Here is a 27,339-nt window from a genome sequence, read left to right on the forward strand (position 1 = left end):
GAGTTTTTCTAGTAGGCGGGCATTTTTCTTGCCTGAGCTGTATTTCCTCACCTTCTATAATTTCTATTTGCATATGTTAAAAGTAAACAGGGTGAATTTCCTTATGGATGATCTTAAATCTTTACATTCACAAAAATGGCAATGGATAAATTTGAATTTCTCGGAAATGATCGATATCTATATCTATATAAATCAAAGTCCTGACTGACTGACTGACTGACTGACAGATAATCAACGCCCAGCCCAAACCGCTTGCCCTAGAAGGCTGAAAATTTGCAGGAACGTTACTCATAAGTAGTAGGCGCGTACTAAGAAAGATTTTTGCAATCCGCCGCCATCTTAAAAAATGGCGCCCAGAAATGTAAAAACTCTTCTCTATGCAACAAAGTCCGCGCGTTTCAACCGATTTCACAGATATTTAGTACACGGGTTTCCTTTAACCTATAGACAGACTGAATGCTCTTTTGGGTTCGATTTGTTGCCATCTTTTTAAATGGCGGCCAAAAACTAAAAAACCCTTCTTTATGGAATAAAGTCCGCGTGAAAAGTGATAGAAAATGTCCCGACGGGCTGACGGGCAACGCCGAGTGCCTTCGCTCCTATATAGGATGCTACAAAAATATTAGTCATCAGTAAAATCTACCCATTCTTTGTATCATTTTGATGGTAGTTCTTATTACACGCGAGCGACGCCGCGGGTAACAGCTAGTATTAAATACAGGTACAATTTTTCTTTCAAATAGACCATTCCATCAATTACTTGCAGAGATCACGTGACTAACAAAGTTGACTGTAGTACCATCTGTCGTTGAGCGACAAAAATAAATCTCTTATTTTTCTGATTGGATCAGAGTCTGTCTCTTGGGGTAAAAAAGGTTCTGCGCATGGCAAAATCAAGCCAATCAGGTTATCCCTTTCTCGCCTGAAAACCTGAGAACAAGATCTAAGCCGTTAGAAAAATTCAAAAGATTTCTTGGTTGGGTCTATTTTACTTTACCAAAACTCAGGAACCAATCGGAACTCATCTACGAGGACGGAGCTAAAAACGGGCCTTTGCTAAGATTGGCGGGCCAGTCAACTCCATTATTCGACTATGTGAGGATTTTCTTTGGGCAATTTTGAGTGGAAAATCTTTTATGACATCCCTAAAACACTCCAATCATAACTTGAAAACGTTAACTCGGACGGCGAATTGTCATAGAACATTTTCGACTCAAAATCGTCAAAAGAACATCCCCCTTAATTTATAACAGACTTATTCCCTTCTGGAAACACCATGTATCAATATAAATAAAATAAAATCACCACCAGACTACGTCGCTAGACCCAGCAACAGCGTTATAACCCTGTCCACTCACGTCACAGCTGACTACCTTAATATTTAACGCTGTCAGCGCGTTGCTGACCCAACAAAACTGCGCCTTTGTTATAATAATAATAAAATTATTTCTTTCTAGACATCTGAATATACTATGATTTTGAAGTTTTATTTTGTGACTAATTATTTTCCGCATTGACTGCGTCTTCTTGTAGTAGGCCTTGGTAACCTTCGAAATCTTATAGAGTTTTTCAACGGAGCATTTCATTATTAAAATGTCCAGGGTGGTCTTGAATAAATTAGAGATTACTTCGGTAACAGTATATCTGTAAAAACGTACCCATTGTTCTCGACTTTATTATTTTTCGAATGAGAACTAAGAGAGTTATTGTTTATTGAAGGTAGACGTTGTTGGTACTTATGTTTAGCTCTCTTTTTTGTTTAATTTTAGTGTTCTTTTATTTATTTTTTCACGATAAGTTCTGTCATTCTTTATATAACCGATAATTTATAAAATTGACGCGCAGGTGTAGATAGAACGTACACGCAGACGCTTTGATATGAAAACAGTACCTGTTGACTGTTTACAAGTTCTACACAACTGTAACAGTCATACGAGGTTCATTGCAGTGCTTGGTTTTCTCTAGTAAGTAATTTAAAAGTTTTCTACAAATTTATGGATTGCTTCATTTTAGAAGGTATTTTTTTTTCATTAATTGTAAAAAGGCTCAGCTTTATCTGTATGTGCGTGTCATTGTTAGTTTAGTAAACTAGATTAAGAGACTTCTAATATTTACAAATACAATGTGGTTTAATAATAGAGTTGAACTCAGCTAAATAAATAATTTAAAATAAAATTAAATATATCCAGTAAAATAAAACTTGCTGTAAAGGAGAAATAATGTTTTTTAAATATTTCTATGCAGTGGTAGTGTTTGTTCTTTTACAATGGAGGTTGCCACTACGCTTCCACTACTAGTGCTATTGGGGAAGTAAACAGTGCTAGGGAAAGTAGGGTAGAATAATAATATCATGTGTTTTATAGTCAGCTTGTCACAACTTACTTTAGGTTTTTTACATATCTTGATAAAAAACAATTAAAACTCAGGTTGGATGGTTGGTAGACACAAAATATCATAAGGTAGAAGTAGAATAAAAAGGTGGGAAGATTTTTTTTATGAATTTCGGCTTCAAATTGCACATATTTTACGGTTTAAATGTGTATAATTTTCATCTCGCAAAATGCTGGAGATAATGCCAATTGTCTAACAAAATGTTAGAGATTATGCCAATTATCTCGCAAAATTTTAGAGATTATGGCAATTATCTCGCAAAATGCTGGATATTATGCCAATTATCTCGCAAAATTTTAGAGATTATGGCAATTATCTCGCAAAATGCTGGATATTATGCCAATTATCTCGCAAAAATGCTAAAGATTATGCCAATTATCTCGCAAAATGCTAAAGATTATGCCAATTATCTCGCAAAATGCTAAGATTATGCCAATTATCTCGCAAAATGCTATAGATTATGCCAATTATCTCGAAAATGCTAAAGATTATGCCAATTATCTCGCAAAATGCTAAATATTATGCCAATTATCTCGCAAAATGCTAAAGATTATGCCAATTATCTCGCAAAATGCTAGAGATTATGCCAATTGTCTCACTAAATGCAAGATATTATGCCAATTGTCTCACTAAATGCAAGATATTATGCCAATTGTCTCACTAAATGCAAGATATTATGCCAATTGTCTCACTAAATGCAAGATATTATGCCAATTGTCTCACTAAATGCAAGATATTATGCCAATTGTCTCACAAAATGCAAGATAATATGCCAATTATCTCACTAAATGCAAGATATTACGCCAATTATCTCACAAAATGCAAGATATTACGCCAATTATCTCACAAAATGCAAGATATTATGCCAATTTTCTCACAAAATTCTCCAAATTTTTCCAATTGTCTCTCTTCTATTAGCTTTTTCTGCTATTAATAATTTTAAAATTGTCAAAAGATTGCTGCTAGTCCCTTTAGTATAGTCAAACGTACAGCGAACACCCTGTAGAAAAGAAATACTACATCCTCAAATATAGCTAAGCCACTTTATACATGTTTTATCTTAAAAATGAAAACGTCTTATTTAATATATTCAAGGAAATAATTGAACTTCCTGGTTTTAAAAAGTAAGAGTACAAAGTTCGGGGTTAAAACTAATTTCGTTTAAATTGCTTCGAATCCAAAGGTTGTCACGCATCTAATTTCGAAACAAAATCAAATGTAATTCGTTACATAATAACTATTACGTTAAAATAATCAGCGCTAGCGTATTCTCTTTAATTTCTTTAGCATGCACGGTTTAGTGTAACCCCTATGTATCTGGGAAATTTGTATAAACAGAAGGTTTGTTGAAAATATCGGTCTCGAAAAATGAGAGCGGGCTATCGAATGACGGTCCCGTACATTTACTCGACATAGATATTTATTTCTATCAACTCGAGTTTATTCATATACATCCACGAATATGGATCGATGGGATGCGGTATGGTCTACGTTTATTGAAAAAGCATTTAACGAGAGTAAGAAACCATGCTACGGTACAATGCACGTAAAATATTATTCATTATCACTACGTTAAATTTACTCCATACAAAATGGTAATGAAAGATGGTATAAACAACTGTTTGTTGACCAAGGCTTGCTTAGATCAACGGACACGGTACAATGCCTGAATTAAGTCAGCGCTGTAGCGGCTACCTTTGAAAATGTATATCCGCATGTAAACAAGCTAGGAAAAGATTTAAAACTTTATACACCATTTCGATGTAACTAAGAGTAAAAGACACGTGGTAAAACGTAGCCTTCTATTTCGCTTTTTGGCGGCTGCGCTGTAGATTTTTTGTATCATGAGAGTGCGCATAGACAATGTATCAACCCCCTTGCATGTCCCGATACCGAGGGTTACCTACCCCCTTTTTTACGTCGAAAGGGTCCATCGGTGACGGTTCTAACGAAGGAAATCTGTGACTGCTGTTACAAAAGTGTAAAATTCAGCTAAAGAACACCCTATTGTTGGTAGTTTTAAAACCAGTACAAAAATTAGTATTTTATCGGTTCGAATATTCACTAAGTATCTATGGAAGTACAGGCAAATGTTGAATGTTATGTGTCATTTGAGTAGATATATTGTAGGTTCTGTCTGCCATTTCAATAGGCAGACACTGATGCCTCCCTGTCTATAGCTTGTAATAAGATTCCCACTCGACCAAAAACTGGAAGGAAAACCCAGTGCTCAGAAAGGTTCGACCCAAAAATGTTTGCACCGAATCCGACGCAATTTCCGTTCAGCTGGGCGACAGGAAAGCTAAATTTAGGTTTCACTCATCGTGAACTACTGACATTAAATCAACGGATTACATATTCATGGGTGTATATGAATAAATTCACAGCTAATAATTAGCGATAAAGTTCCTTTTATCAGTGTTAGTATTATCTTAAAATGTTATGTATACTACAGACAATGAATAGAGGGGGAAATAGTTAGCACTCAAGATCGTTGATATTGAAAGTGGGGAAACCTAGTTAGATTACCATTATAATTTGAGATAACTATAGTATGCATTGAGTGCGTGGTATCATTTTAGTTTCTTCGTCAGATCTGTTGACAGTTGAAGCAAATTAATTTTGGTTCTTTACTATCTCGATTTAGATGTTGCGTATTTAAATGCAAGAAATTGACTACATTGATGTTAACCTCTTCGTAATCACTAATCAAGCGTTCTTGGTATTCAATCTGCATTACGATTCACAACCACAAGGAGTTTAGGAATTGCTCTTTGCATCAGGCAGTCAGCGCATCGTCGCTCACGAATGGTAGTTCGTTTACAATAGTAAGTTCAGATTCTTTTTCACTTGATTCTATCATAAAACTAAATGATAAATTGCGTATTATTTTAAATACCGTCGAAGATTAATGATATATTGTTATAATAATTATTGCAGAGAAAAAATATTTCTTGGTATCTTGTAAAGAAGATCATGACATAAACTACGTGTTGCTGTAAAATTATTGGTATGTAGTTTTTTTATTATCAATAAGTCATAAGTTTATAAGATATGTTCCATAAGTATGACAATTCCCATACTTCGTAATGCTAGAGACTTACAGCTCGAGCTAGTTCGAGAACGACAAGCGAGAATTGACTACACGCGGTTTTGCTGTCCATATTACTATTTAGTCGGTACTAAGCCTTTGACAGCGCCTCCTAGGCGTCACTTTACGAGAATCAATGACCTACGTCACTTCATGACAAGCTCTCATTAACCAGTGAAAAATTTATGGAACATATCTTATAAACTATGAAGATTAACCATAGTTAAAGAATCCTTGTATTTGTATTCGCCTTTACAATGACGTAATGTAAACCGTCCAAGAAAAATACTTCATTCCTTCCGCAAATACGAATTCGTGTACTTAAATTATCTTTATTGACTCGAGGCCTAATAGTTTTCTTAGCATTAGAAATTTTTTAAAAAATTCATGACGTATTTTTTGATAAAGTTCATAGCAACTACATAGATAATGTAGGCCTACGCCAATACGCAAGGTCAGTGACTGTCTTAGACAAATACAGACAGTTGCTTTAGTATTTGAACAGCTTTAATATTAAAAATATGATGCCGTCAATGAAGGAAATATATGCAGGGGAGATTAGCTATTCGAGGCTACCACTGTAGAAGTGTTTTCTATCTATTAGCGAAATCCAAGCCGAGGAAATCTAATTTATGACACATGAAAGCTCTATGACCTACTGTTATTGAGTTATTCACGAAAAATATTCTCTCCCTAGTGCTCGTACGGAGACCCCGAACCCCGAAAACTGGGGATCCTGGTACTTAAGATGCAAAATGTAGTCGGGTTTTTTTTTCGGGATTTGATTTTGGAGCTAGAGAATTATTTTTTGACCTGTTCCAAAAACAATAGTCTGATTCGTCTAAAGTAAGTTCTAATTTATAAAGAGCAGAGAGCGTAACAAATAAACAGTCTACACTAACAGAGTCCAAAGTTCACCACCTTCATTGATTAAATTAGCATTGTCTTTACGTTTCTTAATTAAATTTAAGAGGTCATACTCAAAACAGTGGCCCGAACGGCAAATTGTCTTAGAACATTCTCGACTCAAAATCACCCAAAGAACATCCCCCTTAATTTATGGCAGACTTATTTAAACAGTCTGTTTTTGTTTACCCAAATAATTTTATAGAAAACTAACGAATATGGAGACCTTAAAGAAGGAACTGTGTTCTCAATCCGCATTGGGAGTCATATCGGGATTGTCTTACGGTTTATTCTCGGCTCTGGGCATGGTGTCCGTTTTCATGGTTCCTCCAAACGTCCATCCTTTGACGCACTTGCTATTCAGAAGTCTCACCACCATATCGGTGTACACCGTTGTTTTTGCCCTTTTTGGCAAATTGTCTCTTAATCACCTGTTTCCAAAGGGTGAAAGGATTGTCTTGTTTCTAGTCGTGACAGTGTCCGCGTTCGGGACAGTGTCCTTTTTCACCGCCTTGCAGTTCCTATCCGCTGCTGATGTGGCTGCCATACTCAACAGCGCACCCGTCTTTGTTACACTCGGTGCTTACGTCGTGCTAAGGGAGAAGTTCGGAATATTCCAAGGTACAAATTCTTACAGCAGTCCATGAAAATATTAATTAAACCTTTGCAAGTTCGTGCATTATTAGCTTGTGGCTTTAAACAGAGTTTTAAGGTGTGTTTATTTAAACAGGCTAGAGACAGGAAATGAGTCTAGAAGTGAAAGAGCAATGGCCCTGCAATTCGATGACGACAAGATTCAGACTCTGGCATAAGTTAAGGGGGTTTTGTGTCGAAAATGTTCTGTGACATGTTGCCGTCTGGGCCTATGTTTTTGAGTTATGATTTGAGTATTTTATGGACGACCCCTTAATTAAATTAGCATTGTCTTTCAGTTTCTTAATTAAATTTATGGCGTCATCATTAAAATACTACAATACAGTGATGACCCGAACGGAAAAATGTCATACAACATTTTCGACGAAAGATTGCCCAAACTTATCAGAAACATCCTGTGTAATAAACTTAAGGCTTTCAAATTCTGAAGAGTCGAAGGGAAACTGTTTCACATTCTGGCTAGTTCCAGCGCCACTATAGTGAGAAATAAAGCTAATGATCATAGTGGATGCGGTAGAGTAGATGGTATCAGTTCACGGTTTAGTTTCGATCGACTAAGATCCGCAATTACTGGGCACGCATGCCTGTTTTTTATCACTATAGAATCTCCTAACTGGTAGTTTATTTACTCTGGCATTGTTAATAATGTTATTGTTTTCATTCATTCACAGGTTTCAGTACGATATTTGTCGTAGTCGGCGTGACGTTCATCTGCAAACCTTCATTCGTTTTTGGAGAACACGTCACGACTGATCAACTACCATTAGCCTGGCTTGGAATCGTTCTCTCGATCCTGGCGTGTCTTTTACTAGCAACGAGTTCCGTCTTCTGTCGAAAACTAAAGAAAACTAAAACAATTTACCTGGTGTTTTACATGAACGTTTTCATATTTGCATTGTCGTTAATCGCCCAGTTTATATCGTTGGACATTTCAATACCGAGATGCGGTTGGAGTAGTTTTTGGTTCGCGGCCGGTGCAATGTTTTACATTACTGGAATGGCATTTTTCTTCTATTCTAGCACACTCATGAACTCTGGTCGTATGTCCATCTTTCGCGGGAGCTCGATTCTTTTCGCGTATATTCTTCAAGTTATCATGCTGGGACTCGTGCCCACGTGGCACACTGTTGTCGGGGCTGTGCTCATGATGTTAGCGCCAATTTTAGCAACCGCGGATGAAGCCTGCGCAAACTTCATGAAAAACCAACGTGAACGCAAAGCTACAGAGTCAGAAAAAATGAACCCAGCAGTCAATGTATATATTCCCAGTGAAAAATCCAAGACTATTGTTAATATTGACTCCCCAGATCTTACGGAGACAAAGATATAGTGTTTCATCATTTAATGTATAGGGTAGAAGTGTGAAGTTCTTGAAACGCTGGCACGTTATTCATAAAAGTGAATTTTTTACTGGCGTTAGAAGAAAGAACTCTATAAATACCATTTGTTACGGTACCTCCAATTTTTGGAGGCTTGTTACGTAGAGGCTATGGAGTGCGATGTACTGATATGTTATGTCGGCCACCAATAAAGGCAGCCTCCATGGGAACGCCCCCGGTTAATCTTGAATAGATACAACATATTTTGGCCACGTTTATGTATTTTGGAAGCCTAGCGTCCATGAGAATCTGAAAACTAAATTTAGTTTCAGAATCTCGAGGTCATGTGTTTGTGCACGTTTTTTCGTGTTTTACATTCAGACGAACGTTTACGTTTTTTTTTTAAGGATTTGCCTGTCTGATCGTGGCATGAGTAATTTAAATCTAACCTAACATGTGATTTAAGATAAAATCGAGTTATTTCGGACTAACATAAATAAGATTTTAGATAGTTGTGAATATTTGAAGACATAATAATTGGGCCAAATAAAGTTAGTTTTGAAATTTAAAACAGCAAAATTTTTAAAAAATCATAAAAGCACATAGAATGCCATTTTACTTAGTGATGACGTGAAAATGGTGTCGCTATGTCGGTTCCCTGTAAGATTACCATCTAGAAAATCTGAAATGTATTTTGTTCATGTGCATCTGAGGCGTATAAATACCCAATATAAATTCTCGTAAGAAAGAGTGCTTATCAATTACGCTTGAGCATGATTGATGGTGAAACTCTCCTTTAGTTTTGATCATGATGACCAGTCACAAACGTATTTTTCACTCAATGGCTTTCATATTTAAAGTTAGGCCTAACCAAGGCCTAACACATGTTAAAAACAAAATAGGTTTTTCACGACATCGTGGTTTATTTCAAGAAAATACATGCGAATTCCGAACAACCAAAAATAATTACTCCTCACGAAACTTGTGTTTATTTATCAAACATTTGTAATGTTTGTGTTAGACGTAGCTAAATTGCCTTTTGAAATTCCAAACTGTAACCTATTTGGATCACGATGCCTATCACTGCTGGATGAACTGGGTTCATGACCTTCGGAACGAGAAGATCGGAACAGTTTTCGCTTGACCCTCTCGAATCTAGTGAAAGCGATAAAAATAAAGGCTCCTTGCAGTCCGTTCAAGACAATAAAGAAGCACAAAATTATGGTACTTTTCATGAAAGGAGCCACAAGTCCGAAGATCCAAGTAAGTCCCATGATTAGTCCCAACTTTGCGTACATTGAGAAACGCATCTGATCTTTCACGCCAGTGTTTTCGTGGGCCATTTTAGTCGCTTTTGAAGCGCGGTATATTATTATGGCCGTCGACACAAAAAATACTAGGTTTATTAATAATAACATAGCTAAGGGACCCGCGAAAAATGTTAGCAAGGCTATTCGGTTCGATATCCAACAAATTTGGTTTCCGTAACCAGGGTTCCATATCGAAGAGGTACTCAACGAGAAATTTAAAGCGATTGCAACGGAGATTACCGCTAACGGTGTCAACCAAGCGTAGCAGGAGTACTTGAAGAACCGACCAAACGTTCCAGATGAGGAGATGGTTTTCGGAACACCCGAATGATAAAAGGTGTGCCAAATATCGTACGCGAGAACGTTGCACCAGAAAAAGGACGCTAAGAAAGCGTAGTGCGTTGTGATTCCGATTGCTGAACAAATCGAACCCCATTCCGCTCTCTGAACTCCGATTATGAAAAGCAATTGCGCCACAAACAAGGAGAGAGATAGGCAAGCGATGGCTTTAGACGCAATTTTCTTGCTTTCCGACTCGATGAAGAATAGTAGCATTTTCAACATCAAACATATTAGAGATATGGTAAGGCAAACGATCGTCAGGATGCTTTGAATGAAGTCGAATTTTGAAACGTACATGTTACGGTTCGGGTCCATGCAAATCATGACTGTACCGTTCTCGAGAACCTGCAAAATAAATTTTTTTTATCGTGCCGGCGTGTTTCGTTTTTAACTTAAAATCTGACTTTGTGTTAGAACTAAGCCATCGATTAAATTTTTAAAAATTAGAACATGATAGACTTAACCCAACCTATGATGGTAAATGCGAGTGGATGGACGATCCACTTTCATTTTTTAAAAATTTAACTCAGTCGTATGTTTCAGAAAGGTTATTATCGACATTCGTCAAGAGACTTTTAGTTTGAATATTTTCTTTGGGCCTTAGGCTGGCTAGAATAATTAAGAATTTTCCAAACTTTCAGAGCTCTTTTTGAAAAAATTAATTGTTTTCGAGCTAATTTTGAAAAGGCAGACAGAGTCAACTATTATTAGCATCCAAACCTCAAACTATAATTTTTTCGGGGTACATGATTTTGTTTTCCGGTTATATTTTGTTACGCATAAAAGATGATTAACTTTTTTATTTATTATTGACTTCAGAAAACGGATAATTAATAAATCCAAGAGAAAATTTGATTATCTCTGATAAATCCGTTTAAATGAATTTCATTTAAGTAGGCATGCATAACTCACTTGGCACTCTCCTTTTTGAATAATCATATCTCGATCTCGAAGTAAAATCGAGTCCTTTTGTCCGTGTTCGAACACTTCTGGAACGATAATCATTGCGCACGATTCTATTGGCCCAGGCGGTTCCAAAGTGGGTCTGTTTGGCTGCACCTAAAAAAGAATAACTCTATTACGCACAAAGGACCTTACGGCTGATTTATATCAGGAATGAATGGATGGGAGTTGGAATGGCTAAGGTCAAATCATAATAAGCGTGAAATGATCTTTGAAACATCTGGCGTGGCTTATTTTATGTTAGAGACGTCATAGACTGACGAAATACGATTATTTCCCGCTTAAATATTTTCATTGGCTGCCTTACCCCAGTTTTTGGTGGCCTAGGTCTCTCTTCATCAATTTCTCCGGGCCCTCAAACTCTCTCTACGGCCCTGTACTTCGTTTCTATCTTTACATTCCTGGTAACATAAACTGTTTATGAAATGATCATGACTTTGAAACTTAGCTCGGTTAGTAAGAAATCGCTGTATACTTTCACGAGCGACGATCTCTGCCTGTGGTTACATAGCTTTTGCTCTTATGTACTCGTAGCCCCTCGTAGGTGGATATTTTATTTGAACAGCATCCCTAAACGTTTTTCCCCAATAATGTAAGCAAAAAACTTTAACCAGAAGTTCAGGATGTTAAAGTTTCTTCACACGCATTTAAAATTCGAGGAAATAAAATTTCAAGTTTGGCAATGAAACAACTTTTTTTTGTTGTTTTTCTAATTCAAATAAGCTTATTTTTCGCCAATTTTATGTTTTACCAGGGATAGATTTAATTTTAGCAGTAGGAATACAGAACGGTTAGTATGTACATATTTCCGTCCGACTCATAGCCCAGTTTAGAGCCCCTCCCTCCATTACGTAACGGAAAGTTTAAATTATCTTATTGGCTCACTTAAACTACGTTTTGATGACGATACTGACGGGGATGGCGAAAAATACTTAATTCCTTCTTACCTCTGTCGCTATGACCCGCCCCTTCTTTAACACCCCTCTGTCCCTTGAAAGGGGGTCCGGAACTTTGACGCGCGCCCAGATTACTCTGTTCTCCATACCTACTTCTAAAATTAAATCTATCCCTGGTTCTACATTAATGCCCTTATTATTAGGTGGAGTGTTATTATTATGGTTGTGTATTCGAAGCACGTTCGATTGTTAATTTGAAAGTAGTATTTGGACCTTATGATTTTAATGCTTAGCGTGTGGCCTGGTGGCGCAATGGTAGCGCGTCTGACTCCAGATCAGAAGGCTGCGTGTTCGAATCACGTCCGGGTCAAAAATTATTTTAGTTCTAAATAAAATGTGCTCATCATTTGTTAAATAAATATAAAAAATCCTATGAAAAACATTAACATGTACAAAAATGGGCCAAGCCTCGCCTCGTGCCCTTTCCGCCGTAAAACGTTCTGAGATCCCATGTAGAGCCAAGTCTGCCTTTTTGTTCTTATTCAATCGCCAATTGAACAATTATGTTATAAATTAAGTCCTTTTCCTAATTAATAACCAATATTATTTGACTCTATTATTATTATACATCTTTGTTCGTATCAAAAATATCGTGACTTGGCAATCGCAGGTAAGTAATATTAAAAGGGAGTCGAGGGGATATTTACTAAATCGTCGCCGATTTTAAAATAATCGAAGGGATGTTCACTAAATCATTTATGGTCGAGTGGATATGTACAAGTTTATAAGATGAGTCATACATAACCCTATGTACAAGCATAAGTGGAACATGTTTTTCAGGTACATATGTGGTTGAGGAGTTTTCAGGAAGTTTCTTTTGATTATTTTTAGAAGCTACTTGCTTAAAGCTTTTTTTAGGAACACGTTTTGTGGTTGAGGAGTTTTTAGGAACTTTCTTTTCATTATTTTTCATCCCATTTTTAGCTATGACAAAAAGCTCGTCTCTTAATCCGTTTGCACCTTTGAAATTGTAATCCCTAGCTGTTAAAAATTCATTGCAAAGCGCGTGCGTAAATTTTCTTTGCAGTTCTTTCTTAATCAAAAGAGCTTCTTCTCCAGAAAGCAGATTCTCAGCGCAACCCAAAAATGTTTCCGTTAATATTCCATCATTGCTTGACACAAAATCTTTAACAGCCTATTCATTAACAAGAACACTGGTTTAACCCTAACCTTAGAAAATTTGTCTACTTACAAATAATAAGTGCATCCACTATTATGACATTACTTGTACAATTTTGTGTCCGTGGCGTTTAACACCCGCTTCACACAACTCGGTCCTTACTACTCTGTTCAATAATATGAAATATGGATTTAGTTGAGCTTTTGGAATGAAGAGGCCTCCTCTATCTCTAAGTTTTGGTCATGATGAACAGGCACAAAGGTATTTTTCACTCAATGGCTTTTGTATTTAAAGTTAGGCCTAACACGTGTTAAAAAAATTGGTTTTTTACGACATCGTGGTTTATTTCAAGAAAATACATGCGAATTCCGAACATCCAAAAACCATTACTCCTCACGAAACCTGTGTTTATTTATCAAACATTTGTAATATTTGTGTTAGACGTAGCTAAATTGCTTTTTGAGATTCCAAATTGTAACCTATTTGGATCACGATGCCTGTCACTGCTGGAGGAACTGGGTTCATGACCTTCAGAACGAGAAGATCGGAACAGTTTTCGTTTGACCCTCTCGAATCTGGTGAAGGCGATAAAAATAAAGGCTCCTTGCAGTCCATTCAAAACAATAAAGAAGCACCAAATAATGGTACTTTTCATGAAAGGAGCCACAAGTCCGAAGATCCAAGTTAGTCCCATGATAAGTCCCAACTTCGCGTACATTGAGAAACGCATCTGGTCTTTCACGCCAGTGTTTTCGTGTGCCATTTTAGTGGCTTTTGAAGCGCGGTATATTATTATGGCCGTCGACACAAAAAATACTAGGTTTATTAATAACAACATAGCTAGGGGACCCGCGAAAAATGTTAGCAAAGCTATTCGGTTCGATATCCAACAAATTTGGTTTCCGTAACCAGGGTTCCATATCGAAGAGGTACTCAATGAGAAATTTAAAGCGATTGCAACTGAGATTACCGCTAATGGCGTCATCCAAGCGTAGCAGGAGTACTTGAAGAACCGACCAAACGTTCCAGATGAGGAGATGGTTTTCGGGACACCCGAATGATAAAAGGTGTGCCAAATATCGTACGCGAGAACGTTGCACCAGAAAAAGGACGCTATGAAAGCGTAGTGCGTTGTGATTCCGATTGCTGTACATATTGATCCCCATTCCGCTCTCTGAACTCCGATTATGAAAAGCAATTGCGCCACGAACAAGGACAGAGATAGGCAAACGATGGCTTTAGACGCAATTTTCTTGCTTTCCGACTCGATGAAGAATAGTAGCATTTTCAGCATCAAACATATTAGGGAGATGGTAAGGCAAACGATCGTCAGGATGCTTTGAATGAAGTCGAATTTTGAAACGTACATGTTACGATTCGGGTCCATGCAAATCATGACTGTACCGTTCTCGAGAACCTGCAATATAAATTTACACATTTAGGTTTATCTTGCTGATATTATTTGTGTTAAAATCTGACTTTGTGTTAGAACTAAGTCATCGAGTGAATTATGAATAATGAGGACATAATGGACCTTACGCAACCTAAGATGGTGAATGCGAGAGGATGGACGATTCATTCACAACAGTAAGTCTGAGAAAGGTTATTAATATTGAAAATTTAACATTTCAATCATGAATTCACTTAAAATTTTCAACATTCGTAAGCAGACTCTTAATTTAAATATTTTCTTTTTGTGTTAGTCTGGCTAGAATAGATAGTTTTCACACATGGAGGATTCATACCATTTACACCAGGAAGCCGGGCTATCTAGAGGACAAAAGCGGACGGGTTTTTGTCCGCCAGATAGCCCGGCCTCCTGGTGTAAATGGTATGAATCCGCCATGTGTGAAAACTATCTATAATTAATAGTTTTCTAACCTTTCAGAACTCTTTTTAAAAAAATATTTGTTTTCGAGCTAATTTTGAAAAGGCAGAGAGAGTCAACCATTTTTAGCATCCAAATCTCAAACTATAATTTTATCGGGGTACAGGATTTTGGTTTCAAGTTATATTTTGCTACACATAAAATATGATTAACTTTTTGATTTATTATTGACTTCAGAAAACGGATAATAAATAAATCAAAGAGAAAATTTATTTTCTCTGATAAATCCGTTCAAATGAATTTCATATAAGTACGCTTGCATAACTCACTTGGTACTCTCCTTTTTGAAGAATCATATCACGATCTCGAAGTAAAATCGAGTCATTTTGTCCATGTTCGAACACTTCGGAAACGATGATCATTGCGCACGATTCTATTGGCACAGGCGGTTCCAAGGTGGGTCTGTTTGGCAAGACGTCAATGTTATCCGTGGATCGCTTTGAAAGGCAAAGCCCATCGCTGTAAACATAGTTTTCTCCACACACTACATTTCGACATTTGTTCGTAAACGGATCAAATACTGCACCTAAAAATTAATAAGTCTGTTACGCAAATGTCCTTAAGGCTAGTTTATATTTAAACGTTATTCACCAGCAGGACACCTTATCGAAGATCCTACCATGGTTCCTCCTGATGAGAAGTCAATGTCAAGAACCATAGAGAAAGACGGTAGACGAGGTGAAGAAAGCGTCTTATGAGGGTATAGATTAGTATATCCCCAAAATGGAGTGCTACGTTTTGTTCCCGTTTCACATTGTAGGTTATTGGCTAATTCACCGTGACAGAAGGCGCAGAACTTGTTTTTGAAAGTCTTCCGAAAGCCAGTGGTGTTACCGTACACTGGAGCGAAAAAATGTTCGCACTTTTTGGCGTAAAGAATTTCTTTAGGATCTGATGAATTCAAAGTCGGAAACACGCACGAGGAGCCTGCTGTGTTTTCCACACATTTGAAAATAAACTTTTCGATATCTCGATGTTCCGGCGGAATTCTAGAATTAAAAATAATTGCTTTTGAGATACAAAAAAGTAGTATTGAGCAAGGAACCTCTCCAAGTACCGCCACTGATGTGTTAAACAGTAAAATCCCGATCAAAATTCAGTGCAACTTTTTTTCACTTGAAAGATTACAGTAAAAGTGATTCCAGCGAAGAGCAGGTCATTCCTTGTTTAATGACATGTCTCACGGGATTTAATCAAGATTAAATTGAATAAGTCATGCTTAAAATATTTATTGTAGACCCGATCATTAAATATAAAACAATAAGATAAGATAAATATAAATCGTCATTAAAAGTTTTAATAGTGATTATTATAATTTATTCACTTCACTTTCATTAAATATGAATCAAAGCCCTGACTAGCTGACCCAAATCGATTTACCTAGAAGGCTGAAAATTTGCATGAAGGTTGACCTTAAGTAGTTGGTGAGAAAGTAGAACGACTTTCCCAATCCACCGCCATCTTGAAAAATGGCGGCCAGAAAAGTAAAAAAAGAAACCTTTACGGATTAAAGTCAACTGATTTCATTGAAATTTAGTACATGGTTTCCTAAATCCTATAGACGGGCCTCAATAGTTTTGCCGACATCTTTCAAAATGGCGGCCCAAAAATAACGAAAATGTCCTGACAGTGCTACGGGCAACGCTGGTTGCCTTTGCTGCTAGTTAATTATATGAGATCCCTTAAACCAGAAGTGACCTGCCCTTGAAATTACTGTCATATTCTTGTAAACAGAACATTCCTGCAAAGAATGAACTTACCCAAAATGGACTGGACAATGTTTTCCAACCATGGTCTCAATAGACCTATTTCCTTTGGAAGTACCACACTGTAAGTATGCTTTCCAGGCAACTAATACTTTTTGGTTGTTACAAGCAGCGCAGAATATGTTTTTGTACGTAATATTGTTTACTAGAGACGTCACTGGCATCAGGGACAAATAGTCCGGTTTTTGACCGCTGTACGAGTAGTATCGACTAGTGTCTTGTTCGCATTGTGCTTTGATGTCCTCAATGACCCATTCCTTAGGGCATTTTGACCAGACGTAGTTAAATTGACCAGGTAATGATTCCACGCAAGAATATGTCACATGACTCGCTTCTTGTTCATCTTCGTCATCCGAATTTTGATCTTTAAGAGATTCCGTGACTGGTGCGTCCCAACAACAATCTCCAAAATTGAGACAGTCTTCGGCGCATGAGCAGTAGTATGGAGAGTGGAGGTCCGTTCCATTGATCGCCTTTTAAAGAGATTTAAATTGATTTATGGAATTTTTTGGTGAAAAACTTCATAATCAAAACCAAGAGCAAATCAAGAAAAACTATATGTTAATTGCCTGAAAGTTTCTAATGTGACGAGGGAGATGGTTGAATAAGGTTACTTAGGGCTATTTCAAAATTTGTTAACTCACCGAGTCTTCAAAATCAGGATCTAATTTCTGTATACTTTCAAAGGAGCAATAACGGTGCGATTTCGCGCATTCAGTATCACTCAAATCTGTGCTGTTAGCAAGTACTTGAACATCTCCCTCGGAGATGGATGGCGAAGGTTTCTGAAAGTTTCTCTTCGATCCCAAAACATTGTAGTCTTCGAAAACTCCGCTGGAATGACTCAAAGGTCCCGAAGAATCATCTAATGTAGTGAAGATCTTGGTATTCTGTGAGCTTTCGTTTACTTTTGATCCGTACTAAAACAATCCGGTAAAAATAATTTTCGATCATTTCATTATCTTTCATTTGGACGCGCAAAATACTTACATTTTGAAGCTGTTTTGATGAAGTTGTATATTGAATAGCGATTAGAAGTAACTGAAAACGCAAACCCCATCTTGAATGAGGCATTTCCATACGAGCTAAGTGTCTTTCGTTTATCAAATTTCGCGGAGTTTCATTACTGCTTCGACGTTATCAACAGCCAGTCTTCGAAATATTAAACAGAGATAATTACTAATTCATATAAACTTCATTTATTTGAAAAAGTATTAAACATATCTTATAACTAATCCAAATAATTTTCATTCAGGCCCATATCGAGGTGTTACTCACTATTAAGGTTTACTGGTAATAACAGAAGGGAATAAGCGTTATGGAGATATAAAGTGTGTCCCTTCTCTCTTATTCCCTTCTGGTAATAATTCTAGCATTATTGAGGGGCAATTCACTCTAAGGTCTATGCAGTCGCTGCGAGTAAGCATTTTAGCACTGTTAAAAGTAGAGTATCGAGGAACTACTCACTATTAAGGGTTAAAGGTAAGCATTTCGCCACTGTTAATGTTAGCGCATCGAGGGGCTATACACTCAAACCTTTTTTCGGTCTACTAAGGGCTATGCAGCCGCTGCGGGTAAGCATTATAGCACTGTTTAATTAGAGCATCGAGGGGCTATTCACTCAAATTCTCCGAATGCCTGTTAAATACGTTACGGTGTGATTATTATTTTTATGAGTCCAACCCTTTTGTCATCTTTTTAATTTTATCTTTATTTTCTAATTTATATTTAAAAGCATTCAGACTCTTTTTACACAGTTTAAGTAGATAAACCGAAATATCCTTGTTACTAACGGTTAAGGTCTACTTTAGCGTTTAATTGAAGGTCACAGTTGTGCAAACTTATATATCTCAAACTTTACATATGACCAGGATATGACGTATAAAGAATTTCAACATGTATTTTCAGAACCACGTATTTTTAAAATATACAGGGTGTTTCTGATAAGTCTGCATAATTTAAAGGGTGTGTTCTTGGTTCAGGCTGAGTGAAAAGTATCAAAGAACATGGGGTCTAAAACATTTATTTCCGGAGGCACGGGCCCCCAAACATTGGCCCCTACTAGGAAATTGGCAGAAATGGGGAGTAAGACATATGAGCCTGTCCATCTTGTTTAGACAATTTCAATAGCCTCCAATCTAAGAACGTTAATGAGCCTTTATCTAGCAGAAGTGTACGTTTAAAGGTACAAGTGTGCCTAAACTGGTAATGTAAAGTAGTTCAAATTATAACAGCATAAGAGTTTGAAGTTAATGTTTCTTTTAATATCGTTATTTAAAGGTTTTGTTGAAAATGTCAACTCTTGTGCTATTGGCTCCTAATATTTGATCAATTATAAAAGTATCTTTGTTTTTAAATTAAAATTATATAAAAGAATTATATTTGGCATTCCTATTGAAATCTTATGACGTGTTTACACATAACCCTTTGAAACCGTTTTGGAAAGGTCAAAACGTAACTTTTCGCAATTAAAAGCAGAGATCTTTTTATAAAAATGCCAAAAAATATTCTTAAAAATGCGAGGGTTATCCTTTCCAAAACTATTTCAAAGTTTCTCGTGTAAACGCGGCTTCAAAAAAAAAAAAACAATTCTCACACATTAATGAACTTTAGGTTAGGTGTGTATTGTGACGAAAGCAATCAATAGAATCAATTTTGTGTCTAAACTCAATTCCGTGTTTCTTTCAACAAGTTTTTCGGTTTTGGGAAAAATTATACTCATTTAATAAATTAGTTAGGAAACATCATAACTAATTTATGACAAAATAAACAAAATAACCAATTTACGGTAAAATAAACAACTTTTTTACACTTACCCTAAAAACATCCATTTATCTCAAAACCTAATAGCGTTCTACTCAAACAACTTCCAACGAAAGGCTCGAAGACGTTGAAAAAAAAACAAAAATTTCCAAAGTTTATATTCAAGTGAAAAGAAATCACTCCTCGGGAATGAAATACACGAACACTTCCCGCTAAAACACAGATATAATCCCAATATCAAACTTAGTTCCTGTCGAACGAAGGCAGATTACTTTAAATAAAAGAAATTGCAACTGATGACAAATCACTTGTCAAGTCGTTTTAATAATTTTCTTCAAGTCAGAAAAAATGTCCGATACGCAAGGATAACCTCCTTAGATGAAACAATAGTCGATTTTGATGTAGGAGACAAAATGTTGCTTCTCTCTTAAATGAATAAATGAAATTGCGGAAAAAGGGTAGATGATCTTTGTATTTACATTAGTTCCCCCCTTTATCTTTAACCTTAATATCGTTACTATGTGGACAAGTTATAGAGAGCTTTCAGTTGGAGGAGGAGCTGAGTCTCGTGACATGAATGATGTGGCAGGAATGAAGCTGAGACCACCCAATATGGCTACCAGAACTGCGGTAAGACTTGGGTGGGTGTGTCGTACTACTATCCCATACGAAAGGTCTCTATATACGGGACTTACGAGGTCACCGCCCCCTTTTCGGAGAGTTGTTCTGCCAAGGCTACGGAGTGCGTTCGACGACAGGGAATGTCAGCCACTATAACTAAAGGCCGCCGACAGGTTATGGCAGCGCCCACAGAAATACCTCTCGTAAATCCCGTATAGTGAGAAAAAATATTCAAAGCTCTATAGGATCAAAAAATAAGTATATGTTAAAGGAAAGCGCGGCCCCTTGAAGATGGCATTTCTACTACACAGTGGCTAAGCTTGCTAAAGGCAAGTTAAGCCAAAGGCAGGAATCAATGGGAACTAGTGCATTAGGTCGGATTGGTTCCTGCCTTTGGCAATGTAAAATTCGTGTCCAGAAGATTAGCCAGAATGCTAGGGGTGATCATGGAGCCGCGCTTTCCTTTAAGAGTTTTTTAGACTGACAACCGTGAATATTAACTACCTTAACGGAGAAAGAGGGTGTTGGAAATCTTGGTTATTGCGTATCACGTGACAAATGGCTTCAGAGTTCTCGCAAATTCGCGCTACCAACTGCCCTCTCGTGAGAAGTTTGATGAGGAAAAAAGGGTCCATTGTCAGTACGAGATTTTTATGAAAATAGTGCATTTTGTTTTGAAGAGAGGGCACTAAATTGTAATTCAGTATAAAATCATTATCCCACGTGACAGAAAAGGAACTAATTTAAACTCCCTTTCGACCTCCTTTTCCCCAATGGGAGATTAATATCGCGGTGTAGAATATTAGGTCAACCCTTTTTATTCCTCTCTGATAAGATGTGCAACTCATTAAGCTAAGTTAAAAGTAGAATTTTCGGTACTAGCGCCGCCTGGCTATGCGCTGGAAAGCCTGGCGTGAAAAATGAATCTTTCCAGCCATGGTAGCCAGCTGTCACTAGTATCGAAAATTCCTCTATTTATGGCGTATTTTATGATGTACCTGCTCTGCGACCAGTCTGGGAAATAAGGATATTTTTTAAACTAGTCTCCGGACTGGTCCCAGGCTTTGTTCTCCTATAGATTTGCAATTTATAAACTGGTCCCGAAGACTAGTAAGCCCCACTTCTTGAATTAAAAAACTAGTCCAAGCAATTAATAAACTGGTTTCGGACCAGAGGAAGTGTGCACAGATCACTATAGAGGGTGGGACAATTGGGTCAGTTCCCGTGGTCCCTACCCCAGTTCTTGGTGGCCCAGGTCTCTCTTGATGGGCGCCCCACTTCATCAATTATTCCGGGCCCCTAACTGTCTCTACGGCCCTGTACGAAAATATTTATAAACTTCGCTGCTATCTTTTCATTCCTGGTAACATAAACTGTTTATGAAATGATCATGACTTTGAAACTTAGCTCGGTTAGAAAGAAATCGCTGTATACTTCAACGACCGACGATCTCTGCCTGTGCGGTTACATAGCTTTTGCTCTTATGTACTCGTAGCCCCTCGTAGGTGGATGTTTATTTGAACAGCATCCCTAAACGTTTTTTTCCCCAAATAATGTAAGCAAAAACTTTAACCAGAAGTTCAGGATGTTAAAGTTTCTTCACATGCATATAAAAACCGAGAAAATAAAAACTCAAATATTTTTTCCTGCATTTCAAATTCAAATAAGCTTTATTTTTCGCCAATTTTATGTTTTACATTAATGATTTTATTTTTAGGTGGAGTGTTATTATTAAGGTTGTGTGTTCGAAATTTCGAATCACGTTCTGGTCGAAGTATTTTCGATTGTTAATTTTAAAATAGTTTTTACAGCTTAAGAAACGTGTGGCCTGGTGGCGCAATGGTAGCGCGTCTGACTCCAGATCAGAAGGCTGCGTGTTCGAATCACGTCCGGGTCAAAAATTACTTTCGTTTTTTTTTAAATAAAATATGTTAATTTGTTAAATATATATATAAACTGTGGCCAGAGCCAATATTTCATTTTTTGGGAGAACGGTGAATGTTTTTTTTTATTTATTTATTTATTTATTTTTTTGAAACATGATACCGACTGAAAGAATCTCGTGTTTGAAGATTTTTTTAGATGAATTGCTATGTTATTTAATTTTTTTTAAGTCTTTAGCTAATCCAAGGTTACTATTTATTCTAATTTTTTCAAATGAAGAACCCAAATTATTATTTGCACTTTCTTGTGGCTACAGAGAGAATTTATAATAGGGAGTGGAAACTGAGGAATATTATGTAGATCAAAAATCACGTGATCAACAAAACTGGCCAGGTCTATTTCCGGTACTATTTTTTGTGGCCCATCCCTCTAGGGTGGGTCTAGAATATTGCGGGAGGGTCTAGGGGAGATGGACACTACCTTTTTTGGAAAAGGGAAACATCTGACTTAAAATAACTCCAATGGCGCCAGTCGCACTCGAAATCGCGAACCCTTATTGGGTAATTGTACAACCAACAGTGATTGAGGGCAAACTTTAAAATTAAAGAGAGTCATGTGACCGGAAATTTACCTGGCCAGTTTTAGCGTCGCAGCCTACTTGTTTGAGCTACATTGCATTTAGCACTGTCAAGGGCAAGAGCTTCCACTCCCTATTATAAATTCTCTCTGATGGCTACTAAACGACGAGTTTTGAGTTCTTCTCTCCTGAGAGGTATGTTCTTTGGTTCAGTTTGACAATAATTTAGTTTTATTCGCGTTAATTCAGGTTAAGTTAGGTGTGATTTGGTTGAATTCTTATTATATCATATTTATGCATTTTCGAATCAGTGGTGAAAGAGGGGAGTGCTTCTTATCCTATTATAAAACATGTGTTGGTGTTTTCTTTCCTTATAAACCTTCATATCGATTTAAACCGTGCTTTGGGGTATTTCTTCGTAAACACATTTTGAGGGGAATTTGTCCTGTGGCTGGGGGTATTTTGTATTCGACATCCATTGTCCCTTTTGCACCTGCTCACTGGTATGGTCAAGCAAGTTCGAAAAAGGCTCATTTTAATCAAGATTGAATATATTTTTCTTGCTCGACCTTTGACCCTTTTTCAAATTTTATTTTACTTTATTTTTCAAAGGTTTTTAAAGGGTTGTTAATGCCCAATGTATTTTTAAATTAAAAAGGGTCCGTTTTAGCAGACGACAATTAACCAATGGCGGATGACGCAGTAGTCCTCGTTTTTAAGACTTATTAAATGCTAATTATTTTGTAATAAGAGGTGATTTCTTAAGGTATAATCAAGAAGTGATATCTAGTTTATTAGGGAGAAAGTATATGATGTCTAAGTGTTCGCGCACCTTAGTCCCGGTCCCCTTTCAAAACACAAGGGGGACGTAAAAGGAGGCCAGGCTATTTCACCTCTCCTCAGTCGGAAAATTCTTAATTTTCGTCATTCGCGTCGCGCTGACTTCAGTTTTCAAGAACCAATGTGATGCTGGTTGTAATTTAGAGGCGGGGATTAACTCCGGACCTACGTGTTTGGACTGGAAGTAAAGCTGGAAATGTGGCGAATTTATTCCTTCTCCCTAATAAACTAGATATCACTTCTTGGTACAATGTTATGTTAGCTGAACTTTCCTTTAACCATTTTTTCTTTACCGGAGCTTTGTGAAACTTTTACAGAATTCATATCAAACTCGTATCAAATCGCTTCGTAGAAAGTTGGCAACGGAAAGTAGTCACAACTTCCATCACCGAAATAATTATTGCAGAAATGTTTAACAAGGCCCAAAGAATAAATACTGCTCCTACATCATCTAATTTCAACGGGTCTTGCGACGGCGTCGTATCAGGCACCCAAGTATTTTTTTCCACGAGAAATTTGTTAGTCATGTTGCATTTATACGTACAGCGTGATTCTACTTGCCTCAATATTCTGTAAAAAAATGTTTTCTAATATCAGAAGTCCATTAAATTAGCCTAGGAAGTAACCAAAAGCGGGGTTTGGGACTACCCTCTCTTGTGTAGCAATACTGAAGAAGGGCGACACATTCGCCACCTCGCGGTAATTTTTCTCAGATCTCCGGTTTAGGTGCGACTCGTACGCCAAAATTTGCCCTATCGAGAGAGAAAAAACTATTGGCCGAAAACGCCCCCTTCCACTGTAAAACCGAGCCCTCTTTAGCATAGGAGAAGGGATGGGGGTGCGAATTTTGGAACAGTCAAGGTCATTCAGTTTTTTATGACTTTTCTTAAACCTATTGAAAAAAAAACTATTTAAAGGGAGGGTGAAGTAGAAAATCAAGTGCCTTTTTTAAAATTAGTAGAAGAATCGATAAAAAACCACTTGATTTTCTACTTCACCCTCCCTTTATCAACCCTGGCCGTTCCTTTTTTATTTTTTCATAAAGCAAACAATCTACCCTTAGAGATCCAGCGTTCATGGGCTGAAGAAGTCACGCCCCGCTCACGTCAAGAAAGAATTCCTAGAGAGAAGCTCAAGATTTCTAACTGTGTTAGGAAAGGGAGAAATATTTAACCCCCTATCCATGGAGTTAGAAGGAGTTTTTATCCCAGCAGAGACGTACGCTATACCAGCCATTGTAATTGTTCACTTCCTAGGCTAATTTTATGGACTTCTGCTAATATTAAATACGATACATCATAAGTTCGTAAGATATGTTCCATAAGTTTGTCGCTAGTTACTGTGAGCTTGTCATAAAATGGCCTAGGTCATAGATTCTCGTCAAGCGACGCCTGGTGAGGCGCTGTCCAAGGCTTAGTACAGACTAAATAGGAAGATGGACTGCAATTTTAACCGAGTGTAGTCAATTTTCGTTTGTCGTTCTCGAACTAGCTCTCAGAAAGTCTAGCATTAAGAAGTATAGGTAGTGTCATACTTGAGGAACATATTTTATAAACTCATATGTACAGATAATGGTTATTATTGCTATCACATTTATTTGGGTGAAAAATTCAAATGACTGATTCGTTTAGTTTAAATGAGAGGCATTTAACGCGTGAAGGGCTATTAATGTGCCATTTTATTTTGGGCGTTCTCATAGATTACTTCTATCTAAGACCATTAAACACAGATGGACTAGAATGATAAGCTAAAACCCCTATCTTGAAATTTCAGCGCGTATCGTCACCCCTAGCGGGAGACTAGCGAAACATTTCAGGGCATCTTTGTGACCTTTATTATGTCGTCTGCTCTGTTGAATTTTTATGATTGTACGGTTAAGGCACGGTTAGGTTTTTCCTCTCCACTTTTTCGCCTTTTATGTTCGTTTTCTTATAAGTAATTTAAAGGATTAGTTTGGGTATTTAAGATGCCAAGCAAAAGGTGCGCTTTCGGAGTTTGTAAAAATTATCAACGTTATTCTGATAAATCCCATATGAAAGGCATTACTTTCTACACAATACCAAACCCCAAATATCAACTTTCTAAAAGTGAGCTATGGATTAAGGCTTGTATAGTAATTCTTATACCTATTTAAATAAAAAATATAATTGAAAGTAACTTACATTCAACTAAACACTTTCTCTAACTTAGGTTACGTTCTAACCTAACATAGACTTTCGAGCTTTAACGGGCCTAATGTCGTCTGCTATTTCACGCGCCTGTTTGTTTGAATCGAAATAGTTTCAATATTGGTCGCGGCGTGGCGCTAAAGACACGCTTCCCACAAGGAACCACCCGCCCTATCTCCATTCCAGTCCATCTGTGTTTAATGGTCTTAGCTTCTATTTGTGCTCACTGATGCCTTCTGCATCAGTCTTCACGAGGCATTTAACGCGTGAAGGGCAATTAATGTGCCATTTTATTTTGGGCGTTCTCATAGATTACAATGATTCTCATAGATTAAGTGGCAGTGTAACGACGGACGAACTGAGAGATTCTTGCCCAATATAGAAAGTTTTTTGGAATCCATCGTCTTCCAGGGTTTCAAAAGCCAATTTAGCCACTCCGATCATAAACAGCTCACTAACGATGAAGGCCTTCTTTCCATCCCATATTTCATCGAAGATGGTACCTTCCGACAACAAACTAACAACATCCACAATGCCATTTGTCTCAGTCAATCTTTTCGTCAAACGTTTCATAACGTCATCATGTTCTGACTGTAAAATACAAATTATACGAAACCAAATACCCTCATCCTACCAACCCATAAAAAATCGGTTTATTGGCAAAGATAAGGAAAATATCAAAAAAAATTACCATTTTCAAAATAAGTAACTGATCGTTGCTTAAAAGAAGTACACGAGGTTCCATTAAAGGATGTTGCAGTAACTGAGCAAAAGTGTCAATCCTAATGTAACCAGAATCTGTAAACTTGAATTTGCAGTTACTCGTTATGTAAATGGATACAACGAATGTGAATACGAGATAGAATGACAGCATTATTCTTGCCGATTCCCGTGGTTGTACCCAATTTAAAGGTAATCCTGTGTCATTTAATAAAACTCAAAAACCACAAACACGAGAATCGACCACAATCCGGAATGTAAACTACCTTGATTAAGGAAGGGTCTTAGATGTGCAGACAATATACCACAAAATGTTAAAATGGACGAGGTCTTCTTGAAGAGAACGCGAATAATTGTACAATGAACTAAGACAACAACAAAAATGGTGAAGCAAAGCAGTAGCGTCGCTAGGGTTTGAAATTTGGGGGGGCTAAATCTGGGCAAACTAGATATTATAAGAACTTAATAAAAAAAATTGCATAATGGGTTCATTGGAAAATGTGTAGACCTTTAAAACTATCCGTGAAATTATTCGTATTTTAAAGATATACAACCTTTTATTGATAAAGACTACGGAACCGATTATGAAGGATTTTCACTCGTTTTAAGTTTATATTTAGTTTTGGTTAGCTTTTAGTCCACATTATTGGGGCTCCCTTCGAAAGAACATGAAACATTTTACTACCATTTGTTTTTCTCTTCAAAATTGTACTGTTTGATATTGAAATTCATCTCTGCGTAGATGAAACTTAACGAATCTATCATTATAATTTTTTATATATTGCTATAGAATTTTGGGTTGCTAAGAACAATTTTTTGGTAGGGTTTACGGATTATTTTGGGGGGGGGGGGCTAAGTTTGGAATTTGGGGGGGCTATAGCCCCCCCAAAAAAGGCCTAGCGACGCCACTGTTAGCAAAGAAGAACAGTAACCTGAGAACGAAATTGAACGTGAAAATTAGAATGATGTGGTGATTAGGAACTCAATTCTGAATCACATGTGCTCATGCTTGGGCTTGTAGATATGGCCTGACACCCTTCCGTAATATTAAACGAAAAAT

At 37.1% G+C, this 27,339-nt stretch overlaps 2 protein-coding genes and 2 non-coding genes across 5 annotated transcripts; 3 read left to right on the forward strand and 1 right to left on the reverse strand.

Annotated features, from left to right (window-relative positions):
• The first annotated feature begins 5,016 nt into the window (after positions 1-5,016).
• LOC149678569 (solute carrier family 35 member G1-like) lies at positions 5,017-8,880 on the forward strand. Of its 2 annotated transcripts, XM_089837177.1 has the most exons (4): positions 5,017-5,219; positions 5,332-5,401; positions 6,594-7,009; positions 7,714-8,880. In XM_089837177.1, exons 3-4 carry the CDS (start codon positions 6,607-6,609, stop codon positions 8,370-8,372), a joined length of 1,062 nt encoding a protein of 353 aa, XP_089693303.1. In that variant the 5' UTR covers positions 5,017-5,219; positions 5,332-5,401; positions 6,594-6,606; the 3' UTR covers positions 8,373-8,880. The 2 variants fall into 2 exon arrangements, with proteins under 2 accessions (XP_089693303.1, XP_089693304.1); XM_089837178.1 differs by lacking the exons at positions 5,017-5,219; positions 5,332-5,401 and having other exon boundaries at positions 6,341-7,009.
• Positions 8,881-9,339: 459 nt separating this feature from the next.
• On the reverse strand, positions 9,340-17,853 carry LOC149678570 (uncharacterized). Its single transcript, XM_089836515.1, has 6 exons — positions 17,697-17,853; positions 17,351-17,626; positions 16,701-17,179; positions 15,532-15,929; positions 15,210-15,466; positions 9,340-10,358 (listed from the first exon to the last, which is right to left on the reverse strand). Exons 1-6 carry the CDS (start codon positions 17,784-17,786, stop codon positions 9,357-9,359), a joined length of 2,502 nt encoding a protein of 833 aa, XP_089692641.1. The 5' UTR covers positions 17,787-17,853; the 3' UTR covers positions 9,340-9,356.
• TRNAW-CCA (transfer RNA tryptophan (anticodon CCA)) lies at positions 12,171-12,242 on the forward strand. The gene has a single exon. It is a non-coding gene; the product is annotated as a tRNA-Trp (tRNA).
• A 4,062-nt stretch (positions 17,854-21,915) lies between the features above and the next one.
• On the forward strand, positions 21,916-21,987 carry TRNAW-CCA (transfer RNA tryptophan (anticodon CCA)). Its single transcript has one exon. It is a non-coding gene; the product is annotated as a tRNA-Trp (tRNA).
• The last annotated feature ends 5,352 nt before the right edge of the window (positions 21,988-27,339 follow it).

Source organism: Phalangium opilio, unplaced genomic scaffold (genome assembly GCF_054372755.1).
Source record: "Phalangium opilio isolate 3A_F unplaced genomic scaffold, DU_Popi_V2 ptg000042l_1, whole genome shotgun sequence".
Lineage (NCBI taxonomy): Eukaryota > Metazoa > Arthropoda > Arachnida > Opiliones > Phalangiidae > Phalangium > Phalangium opilio.

Coding starts and splice junctions, on each gene's coding strand:
- LOC149678570 (XM_089836515.1), bottom strand. CDS start 17,786: ATGGAAATGCCTCATTCAAGATGGGGTTTGCGTTTTCAGTTACTTCTA. Junction 15,467..15,531: donor TTCGATAAGGTGTCCTGCTG/GTGAATAACGTT, acceptor ATTAATTTTTAG/GTGCAGTATTTGATCCGTTT. Junction 10,359..15,209: donor TTCAAAAAGGAGAGTACCAA/GTGAGTTATGCA, acceptor TTTATTTTGCAG/GTTCTCGAGAACGGTACAGT.
- LOC149678569 (XM_089837177.1), top strand. CDS start 6,607: ATGGAGACCTTAAAGAAGGAACTGTGTTCTCAATCCGCATTGGGAGTC. Junction 7,010..7,713: donor GAAGTTCGGAATATTCCAAG/GTACAAATTCTT, acceptor ATTCATTCACAG/GTTTCAGTACGATATTTGTC.